This window comes from Galleria mellonella, unplaced genomic scaffold (genome assembly GCF_026898425.1).
Source record: "Galleria mellonella isolate WM207_F2 unplaced genomic scaffold, CSIRO_AGI_GalMel_v1 utg133, whole genome shotgun sequence".
In the NCBI taxonomy this organism is placed as follows: Eukaryota; Metazoa; Arthropoda; class Insecta; order Lepidoptera; family Pyralidae; genus Galleria; species Galleria mellonella.
In genome coordinates, this window is record NW_026441990.1 from 265,200 (window position 1) to 277,234 (window position 12,035).

A 12,035-nucleotide genomic window follows, 5' to 3' on the forward strand; every position below is an offset into this window, starting at 1 on the left:
TTCTACAACATGTGTAAGTAAATGCGATGAAACAAACAAATAAATGACCGTCTACCTACGTCTTTATATCGTTGCATACTCGAATTCTTTATTCAACTAGTGTAGGCATCTACGTCATTGCATTTCGCAATGAATGTATTTTATTTTTTATTTATTTATGTAATTGCATGCTCGTATATACAGCGTATGCGACTGTTTTCTTATTAAACGGAAAGCCTCCTTCTATTTTAAAATGCAATCAATAAATTGTTTTCAATCGACTTCAAAAGTAGGGTCTCAATTCGGTTGTATTTTTTTTAATGTTTGTTACCTCATAACTCCGTCAGTTGTAAACCGATTTAGAAAACTCTTTTATTAATAATAATAATAAAACTTTATTATCAAATACAGGGTTGCACTGTTACATATTTTTTGCCCTAGCTTACAAATTAGTTAAAAATATATTATTTGAAAGTATATACGTAAGTATATCTATTCATATAATAAATATGAAGCAAGTGGTCATCATGTTCGCACTTTACATATTTTGATAATGGCCTCGATTCTGAGTTCTCATTTTTCTGAACCTATCTTTAAAATTAAAATTTCAATTTATAATCACAGCGAAACCATTATTCCAAGAACAAATATGAAATTTTCTAATACTCTTAAGTCAAAAAATGATTATAAATTTAATTTATGATGGTCCATAAAATAGTAATTTCACGAAATTACAAATTAGAAATATAAGGGATAGCTTTGAGGAATGGCATCTCAAAATCGGGATCCAATGTACTTTGAGTAAAAATGTTAAGTTCATTGTTATTATTATTTCAGACATTAACTGTCCACTGCTGGACATAAGCCTTCCCTATAAAGGAAGTTTTGCCCACAAAGAATAAACCGACTTCAATTGTGATTTACAAACTAAACTACTGAACCTATACTGATAAAATTTATATGGGACCAATCAGTAAATATATCTTTTCAAGGTACAAAAGAATCGCTCAAATCGGTTTAGAACTGACGGAGTTATGAGGTAACAAACATGAAAAAAATACGACTAAATTGAGAATCTCCTTCTTTTTTAAGTTGGTTAAAAACACATGGACTTCAATCGTAGTAATATTAGTTATTTTAATTTATAAACTAAATTACTGAACCGATTTTGATAATTTTCTTATGGGATAGTCTGAAAGTATATCTTTTCAGATTGCCATGTGGTCCCGGCATAGAATAGGCCACCCCTTCCTTTCCCGTGGGTGTCGTAAGAATTGATAAGGGAGGGCGAGGGATGGGCAGCAACTCTTCACTCTAAAGCCTAACTGCGCTTGCCAGGGGAAGGCTTATGTTCAGCAGTGGACATTTTAAGGCTGATATGATGATGATATCCTTTCAGATAAAGAACGAATGTACCCAGTCGATTTACAACTGACAAAGTTATGGAGTAACAAACATAAAAAAATATAACCGATTTGAGTACCTCCTCCTTTTCGGAAGTCAGATTAAAATGAACTATAAACGAATCCCTGTTTCCACATATAAAAACACAAATTTTACACTAATTAATCAAAGAGAATAACAATTCCGCGTTGAAGTATTGTATTACGAACGTTGACTGACTCACATGAGGTGGGGCAACAGTGTAACTTACCAGATCATACATATCAGAGCAAAGTTCAACGCCACGCGCGAAAATGTACCCGCGAGTGAACCCGGACACTCATACACGTTTGTATAAAGAAATTATTTTGCAATATTACTCAACTAGAATTTATAGGTGAGTTCTAAAAAGGGACAGAAAGATGAAAGAGGTGTGAGCCCAGATCTAAGATTATATAGATAGAGCATTCAGTATGAAAAATGGGTAAAAATTCAGTCGGCAATGACTCACTTTGGCACATATTTCTTTAAACCAAAAACGATGTTTTAGTGTAGCAAGCAACGCATGGGGGGTATCATGGGCGAAACAGTATGTGTGTGTACTGCTCATGTCTATAGGGGACGGTTACCACTTTCCATCAGGTGGGCCGTCAGCTTGTTTGCCATTCTAAGTCGTATAAAAAAAATTACTGGGTTATGTCACTTGGTTATCAAACGTCAGTAGATGAGAAACATTTTGTACAGAGAAATACCACCTGAGTCCTCGGGAATGGCAAGGCATGGGGGGTATCATGGGCGAAACAGTATGATTTTGCTCATGTCTATAGGCTATAATTACCATTTTCCATCAAATGAGCCGTCAGTTTGTTTGCCATTCTACATTTAATAAAAAAACAAGTCCACTGACATTACATTATCATACACATTAAGTATTTTTTTTTACTGTAGTACTAAATTATTCTAATATACTTGGACATTGCATTTCAACCAAATTACATGCTCAACGATCAAGATAAAAAGAAGCCTATTTTCTTCTCCATTCCATATAGTATTTGTGTACCTATAAATTTCATAGAGATTGGTTAAGCCATTAAGTAACAAACAAACTCATTTTCACATTTATAATACATATATATTTGATATATACTGTGACACATTTTATTTTATTTTGTTAATATAATAAAATTGTAATTAGACGATGCTTGTATATAAGAGATATTTAAGAAAAATTGAAAGAAGTCTTAATAAGATCTATAGAAGACATAACGATATTTTTTTGGCTATTTATTCTATTTATTTGTTTTTTTATCTATTTTATCTATTTATTTGTTTGTATTTTTATTTCGGCATTACGAAAAAATTACTGCATCAAATTGTATGTGGTGTAACTTAAAATCTGGTATATAATGTTTTATCTTGATACGCCATCTAGAAAGATATTTCATTGGATCTTCTACTTCTGAAGTCAATGCGTACGAAGTAGCGGGCCTGAACCTACTGTTGAATAAAACTAACATATGTTTTACAATAATTTGGTAGAAATTTTATACAACTGCAGAAAGAAAGGTAAATGAAGTTTTTCGAGTTCTAGGTATATAAGTAAGTTTCATCCTTTATCAATGTACATGGTTCGTTGAACGAGACTTCTTTCAGAGATAAGCACAACCTTGCTTGCACCAATGTCTGTCACGTGTCTTTTCTTTACAAATAAAAAAAAAATCCTGATCTCGGTGCAACGTGTTTTCTAAACGGATTTTTCACGACCCCATTGCTAACAATATATCCTATCAGGTCGACCTACACGCAGTTACACCTGGAAACCATCGTGGTTAATTATTTTTCAATTCATCACGATAGGCTAACTGGTCTGCTTTCATCCTCACCTATCATCTCTTACTGGTGGTCCGCCAGCATATACCGATAGCGCAGGCAGATATACCAATCCGTTTCCCTAAGTAAAGAAAGACTTTATGATTTTTTTATAATAATAATAATATATAATAATATCCTATTTATAGGATAGAAGGCTTATATTCAGCAATGTACAGATATATAATATTTCTTAGTAATGTAAACTGGTAGTTTACATTGTAATGAATCTACGGCCAGTCTTTTTTTTTTATTTTTATTTTTTTTTATTTTTTATTTTTTATTTATTTTTTTTTAACTTGTTTAAATATTTATTTATTAACTATTTATTGCACCACTTCAAAAATAATAAAAAGATAAATAAATATAAAAATAAAAATAAATAAAAATGTATTTATTGGAACCATAAAAAAAAAATTACAATTGTAGGGTAGTGTACGATAACAGCCACATTAGTTAAAAATAACTGTGTCGTGGCTGTTAACGCCCACCTCCTGTTTTATATAATAGAAAACAGCATTCTACTGCATTCATGTAACAACAGTTAGTTACCAGAGGGAGACTTTGTACAAAAGTCGATTGCTTAGGTACCTCTGTCCCATTCGTGTTTCAACCGTGAAGCAGTTGTGTTTGTATGGCTGTGTTTCGGTTTGAAGGGTGGGCGTGGCGTGAATTTACTGGGTACAGAGCAATAACGCCTGAGTCCTCAGGAATGGCAACGCATGGGAGGTATCATGTGCGAAACAGTATACTCTGTTATGTCCATGGTACTGCTCATGTCTATAGGCGACGGTTACCACTTTCAATCAGGTGGGCCGTCAGCTTGTTTGCCATTCTAAGTTGTATAAAAAAAAAGTTAGGAATTAAGTTCAAATCGAAATCTGTTTGCAATAGCTTGCATTGACAAGTTACACTAGTATGCATCTATCAGAACAATATGGAATCATTATGATCCTAGTGTTGCAATTCGAGAATGCGAAACGTCTCTATTCCAATATCAATCTATTGGGGGGAAAAGGGATTGTTAGTAATGGAGACTGAGACTCCCATTACTAGCAATATACCCAACCAGGTCGACCTCCTCGCGGTTCCCCCTGGAAACTATCATGATTAATTCCTAATGAATTCATCATTATTGGGTAACTGGCCTGTTTTCATCCTCATCGATCATCCTTCACTGGTGCCCCGCCAGCGTATCCCGTTAGCGCAGGCGGGGTTACTATTCCATTTTCTACCAATAAAAATATCAATCTATTGGAATTTATTTCAACAGTAACCTCATAGATCGTAAGTTCTATATGGCGGATGAAGTGGGTAACACCTTTTTTATCATATCAATTTATTAAATACTCATAAAATATAGAACGCAATTGTCATGATGAGTTCAATCTAGTGTGGTCTGGATTTCTATCAGTTATGGGTCGTTGATGTTAATTTATATTTATAATTGGGAAACATGGCGGTCTGACAGAACCCGGACTCTGCACTAGATATGTATGTGATATGTATTTATCAACTCGCTGTCAATAAGCTCTGCGATAATTGTATTTAATTGGCTTAATAATTAACAGTGTTAGTAGAATAAAACTTATTAGACTGATATTATGATGTTATTAAAAACATAATAAATATTATAATAATGACAAAAATCAACAAATAATTATACTTTTAAGCGTGGTTTCAGTGTCAGAGTCCACAAATGATATCAGTGATATGAAACGAACAGAATGGACGATACGGAATAAAAAGCTTCCTGAATACTAAATATTACTTTAAACAAACTCTGGTTACAACCACTTAACAGTTTCAGTTACAACTGAAATTGTTAAATGGTAGATCACTAATCGAATAACTGTCATCAGCGTATCAGCCTTTAATCCACTGCAGAACATAAGACTTCCCCTTGGGGGTTTTGCCAGTAGCTGCCATGCTTGGCAGGCGGATTTGCAATCGCAATTAGGCTTTGGCCGTCCTATAGTCGCCTCTTACGACACCCAAGGGAAAGGAAGGCGTAGGCTATTCTATGCCGAGACCACACGGCCAAGAACTGTCAACTTTCATTTAATAAATAAATAACAAATTAGTCAAAGGGTTTTTTGTTTCCTTTATTCTTTACCAAAGAACCGGTAAAGTATAGCGTGAATTACATTCTATTTATTTAGAATCCTTAGAATAGTAATATGTTTTAAATACTTTGCTTTGTCTGATGCTGGTATTTCCCTTGTATCTTAGTAGTTTTTCTACATTTAAACTTTTTAAATTAATATTGTTTTTGTTTTTCTATTTATTTGCTAATCACATTACACTGATAAATTAATTTTGAAAAATTTTATACGGGTACAACGCGGAAATTAGGAGGGAAAGGATTGTTAGTAATGAGATCTGACAGAACCATTGCTAGCAATATGTCCATACAAATCGATCTCCACGCAGTTCTCTCTGGAAACCATCGTGGTAAATTTTTGATGAATTCACCACGATGGGCTAAGTCACCTGTTTCATTCTCACCTATTTCATATCACCCTGGTGCCCAGCCAACATATACAGATAACGCAATCGAGATTAGCATTCCATTTTCATCCATTAAAAAAAAAAACACGGAAACTAACCCTCCAGAATAAAATTCAAAAGAAATTACTCAAATTACTATATCTATATAAAAAAAATTTAAATCGTATAACATAAAAAAAATACAGACATTAAATTTAATAAAAATTTAAAAGCTTCTAAATTGACACCATGCTTGATATAATAAGATATATATATATATATATATATATATATATATATATATATATATATATATATATATATATATATATATATATATATATATATATATGCAATTCGCAATTCTATAGTGTCCCCTTTTGCATATCATTGTGTTCCGTCTATATTTTTTATTAGTCTAAGCTTTATAATTTAAGGAAAAAAAAAACAAAATTAATGAGCTTTGAAAGTGAAGATTACAGTTCAAAACAAACGTTATCAATACTTTTTCTATGTCATAGGTGAAGAGTTATTGGAACGTGCAAACGACTGTACCTACATCTTGGAAATGGATTCTTATATAAACTACTTCCAAAACTCACTGTCTGTATAAAAAAATTTGTATGAACAGTGTAATGAGGAAGCTATAAAAACTTATTTGCAAAAAAAAATAGGTCACTTTCGATTTTTTTCGAAATAATAAATAAAATAAAATATAATTTCACACAAAATTACATTAACCATTAACTGTTGTGTAACTGCTGAACATAGATCTCCTCTATAAAGGGGTTTGGCAGTAGTTGCCATACTTGGCTGGCAAGTTGGCAACTGAAGGTTTTGATAATGGGAAAGGTAATGACGGCCCCTCTATAACTCATATGCCTCTATGGTATAATATATTTACCGTGTGGTCCCGCCACACGGTAAATATATTATTTACTAGGAGCAAAAATATTTTCGGTTTGTAAATTTAATTAAAATGTATAATATAAAAACTCCATTTGTTTTTCGTTTTTTAACCCATTTTCCTTCACTTCATTTGTCGGGACTTGTTTCGCTTCAATCATTTATGTCACGCTTGGGTTATAGTTTTTTCTGTACAGGCACGACACATCAACTTTCATATTGTTCTTTTAAAAAAATTTATTAATTTCAAAGAAAGCAGTGTAAAAGAAAAAGCACCCAAGTATTAAATAAAATAATAATAATTATTATAGTATTTAAGAATATCAATGGTAAAAGAAAACGGTCGAAGGCGAGCGATTTCCTTTAAGTTAATAAATACAGTTTAATATTAAACTCAATACTGCTTTTGTACCAGTTTGCACCAGTAGTATCAGCTCGAAAAAATATGATGCAATATTTATTCAAATTGCACATCTAGGCCTTAAAATAATGTAAAGTCAATGGTCTTATTTTATGATTTTTTTTAATATTTTGGTATGAAAGTGATGTTACGTTTCACTACTTGGAGATTGTTTGTAATGTGGACTACCAGTACCATTGCTAGCAATATACCCTATCAGGTCGACCTTCACGTGGTCGCTCCTGTAAACATCGTGCTGAATTCCAGGTGTATTCAGCACGATGGGCTAACTGAACTGCCTTTTTATTCTTGCCTATCATCCATCACTGGTACCTCGCCAGCGTATACCATTAGCGCAGGCGGAGTACCATTCCATTATCATTCATTAAAAAAATCTCACTACTATATATATATATATATATATATATATTAACATCGAGAATTTACGATTACTACGAAGGTAATCTTAAGTTCCTCTAACTTAAAGTGTTGGATACCAAAAGCGATAACTGGGCAAGGTCAGAGCGTCCAAACAATTGTACCTACTTTATAAATCACGTTGATTTACACGTGGGGTTTACTTAATTTTGTTGTATTACAACCAATACTAAAAAATGGTGTCATCTCATAACAAGCTATAAAATTAGCTTATATAAGCTATTAGCTAATGTTAGCTATATTATAAGCTATATATTATACTTCCTTACTAATATTATAAATATTATATGAAAGTGAATTTGTTTGTTTGTTACTTCTAAGCACCTTAACGGATTAACCAGTCATTATGAAATTTGGTATACACATACTACTCCTAATACGTATTTACCAAATTTCATATTTTCAAAATATCGAAAGACTATATTTTTATCTCGGTCAGAGTACATATTGTGGTCATACGGACGAAGTCGCGGGTTAAAGCTAGTCTTCTATATCTATGGACGCTTATCACCAGAAGTGTCATATGCTTTTGTTGCCAGACTGAAACCCTTACAACCTCGGAGTTAACCTTAGTTATTGTGGGGGGAAAGGGATTGTTAGTAATGGAGACTGAGAATCCCATTGCTAGCAATATACCCAACCAGATCGACCTCCTCGCGGTTCCCCCTGGAAACTATCATCGTTAATTCCTAATGAATTCATCATGATAGGTTAACTGGCCTGTTTTCATTCTCATCGATCACTCTTCACTGGTGCTCCGCCAGCGTATCCCGTTAGCGCAGGTGGGATTACCATACCATTTTTGCCCGTCAAAAAAAAAACCTTAGTTATTGTACTTAGAAAATAAATAGCTATATAAATAACAGGTGATAGCTCTCTCACAAAATTACTTGTTCAACAACTTGTACAAATGATCTATATAGTATAGAAAATCCTCGTCCCTCTCGACCTAACTTCACCCCCTCCCAATGACATTACCGTTACATGACCGTACGAAAAAACCGTATGGCTCGGCAGGACTTGACGCTCGGTACATTTGTAACGATCTATATTTTAAATTTAAGGTTACACCGTCTAGATATTAAACTAACTTGTATTATTTACATTAATTTAGTGGACTGGCTGAAAAATATACAATAAAAAAATTTTGAATCAGTTCTGATGCGACACTTGCTGTCAAAAAAAATACATTTACACCTGTATAAAGGTTTCTGTTTATGTAGTTTTGATAGACATGCTTCACGATATTATTGTGTGAAATATTTGATTGTGGCTTTATTTAAATACAATCTTCTAAATGGAAGTGGTGCTTCGCCAAAAAAAACAGCTCTAATTTTCAACCATATGTTTCTAAATCCTATAGATATTCAATTTAAAAGAATTTAAAAAAATTAGAACATAACCATAAGTGATAGGTACTTTCTCACAATCGAATTCTTTGTCAAATCCATAAATTACATTTTCTTAATTATTTATACATAAAATTAAAAAAAAAGAATAAAATTAAGTTTTAATGACGTAGCATCTACGTCATTCTAGGTTACCTACCTACTTAGTATAATAATTTAACTATATATATAATTTAACTACCTACATAGTATACTAATTTATTTAAAAATAGATACAAACATTGTGACCACTTAGATAAACATTTATTTTGGCAGCTATTTAATTGCTTTTTGAATAGTTTACGATGTGTTTCATTCATAAATGTGTCTGCTGAAAAAGATTATGACTGTTTTTGTACTATAAATTATCGTAATATAAAAACATTGCAACAAATGAGTCACATTTGTAAACAAGAACACAATTCTCAGAAATACACCTATATATATCTAAATTATTTTCCCAAAATTTCGTGGATTTTCTCGGTTTGAGTATAAAGTGTAATATTATAAAAAAATTATAAAGATATCTGTATATTTTTTTTAAATGGATGATAATGAAATGGTAACCCCGCCTGCGCTATCGATATACACCGGCGGGGCACCAGTGAAGTATAATAGGTGAGGATGAAGTAGGTCAGTTAGCCCTTCGTGACGAATTCAACAAGAATTGTTCACGATGGTTTTCAGAGGGAACCACGTGGATGTCGACCTAATAAGGTATATTACTAGCAATGGGGCTGTCAAACTCCATTGCTAACAATCCTTTCCCCCCAATATCTGTATATTTGTTACTCATTCACAGTTTAAAATCTATATGAATTTAATATTATGAACTTTAATAGGTGCATAGACGGACTTTAGACTGGATTAACATATGGGGTACTGTTTATCATAATTCGTGGTAAACAGCCAGTAATAAATATAAGAAATAAATCTATAAATTCTACGGAAGAGGCCTATGTTTAGCAGTGAACTGATAATGGCTGAGATGATGATGATGATGATAAATTCAGCATCTATCATACACATCCATAATTGTATTATCATTAATCTTAGCGTTTAATTAGATAAAAACAATTCAAACTAAGCAAAACATTCACTCGAGAATGTCCAGGACGCCTCTTCAGTAGATAGGCACGCGCATTTGCATACACTGACGAAACAAACGCCTTGATGTCTGTCATCAACTACCAGTATCAACACATAGTGATGAAACCTGCCCACTTTATTTCTCTCAACTTACATAGCCTTTTAACAACATTCAATAAAGGTCATTGTCGACAACAAATGTGTATTTGGTATCGTAACCGGTTCGATATTATTACGTTTTTTATTAACTGTGACGTAGAGACGCGCCCGCGATTTCGGCCAATCGGAGTATCGAACGCAAACACTCCCATGTTATATATTGCGCGCGCGCAGACTTGAACGCATTCTCCTTTTGCAAGTGTAGCTATTCGTATACATTAATAAATGGGTGATAGATTAAATATAATAGGATATTATAGATGGTTGATACATCTGTTCAGCTTCAGTAACTTTGTAAAAGAAATTATTTAGATAATTTTTTTTTAGATAAAGTTAAATTTTTAAATTAATCAATCGGAAAGTATTAAAAAATACCCAGTAAGAAAAATAGTTAATTTATAATAAATATTACTTAATAATATTTTTTTCAATAGAAAAAAAATAGTAAAAATGCTGCATTTAAACAATGTGCCAGAAGATTACGTGAAGAACACGGCCCAGTAAGTTAATTTATAAATTTTAATATTATATTATTACTTTACTTATTAAAGACTATTATTGTATTATGCGAGTCGAAGATATACGGATGCCATTAAATAAATAAAATTAAGTTTGATCAGGTATCATATGAATAGCAATATAATATAAATAATAGAATCAACACAACAGATTTCGGATAGCAGATTCGATACTTTTACGATGTTATCACCAATCCGAATTAAATTATTTTTATGTTTTATATAATATAATTTCATATGCTTTATAATTAAAATTAAATTATATTTATATCAATAATAATCTGTAAATTTATTCTTATTCTTATTATTAAATTACATAAAAAAATATTTAAATCCAAATTTTAATGAATGGGTATTTTTAACTATTTATTTATTAAAAATATTTTTAATTCGCCTTATATATAATAGATTAAGCATAGATTATGCATAATAAGTACAGCCTGGATATAAATATTTTTGTTCATATTTCAAGACTAACGGCAACACGTGTCTTCTATTTTTCCAACATTTTCATTCTCAATAAAGTTTTCGAAATTTATTTTGGATCCGCAATGATAAGAAAACTTTACAATCTGTATCTCTTTTAAGAGAACAATAAAGAGTTTGCATTCATCCATTCATTAAATTTTTCCTAATAAAAATAGATTGAAAAATACAAAACTAAAATTTAAGCCTCCCATATTAACTTGAGAGGATGCGTTGGGCTTTAGGAAAATTTTACTAATAACATACTACGAATAAAAGGATAGGAATAATTTTGATTATATCTTTATCTTCCGTAATATACAGTTTATGTATTTACATTTTCACAACTTACTAACGAACTAATGTTTATAATCTCTGTCACTTTGTTGAAAAATTTCTCGCGATTTACAGAAGATATAAGAGTCGGGCATTGTTCGTAGCGGAGGCCTTGTAATGTGAAGGTTTATAGACAGTGAAGTAACTTTATCTGCCTATTGAAAGGATCAAATATCGTTCGTTTTACCTCTGTGTAATTACCTACATATTTTATCCTTAGATTTTATAATTACTTGAATACCTTTGTACATGAATAAGTTATACTTAATCACCATAATATTAATTGCTATAAACAAACAAAGCAGCAAACTATAGCAACATTGCAATATTTATATCCAGGCTGTATACTATGATTAATATATGATTAATATATATATATATATATATATATATATATATATATATATATATATATATATATATATATATATATATATATATATATATATATATATAGGGAGAATTAAAAAACATTTAGCAACATATAGCAACTTACTTTTGCCTATAAAAAAAATTATATAAAAAATATATTATTAAAAATGTTACAATTATACAAAATGGTATATAGTTTTCGATTGAAAGCGGATGCGGATAGTATCAAGTATTATACAATAT

At 31.5% G+C, this 12,035-nt stretch overlaps 1 protein-coding gene across 2 annotated transcripts in view; it reads left to right on the forward strand.

The window, feature by feature from the left end:
* LOC113511193 (phosphoenolpyruvate carboxykinase [GTP]-like) overlaps positions 1-12,035 on the forward strand; it is a 41,981-nt gene that overhangs the window by 19,154 nt on the left and 10,792 nt on the right. Inside the window, exon 1 of one of the 2 annotated variants that reach the window (XM_026894808.3) lies at positions 10,282-10,601. The exons of the other annotated variant lie outside the window; for it this stretch is intronic. Within the exon in view, the coding sequence (XP_026750609.2) occupies positions 10,552-10,601 (50 nt within the window). The 5' untranslated portion in view covers positions 10,282-10,551. Of the gene's footprint in view, positions 1-10,281; positions 10,602-12,035 lie in introns of those variants that run through there. 2 annotated transcript variants of the gene reach the window in all.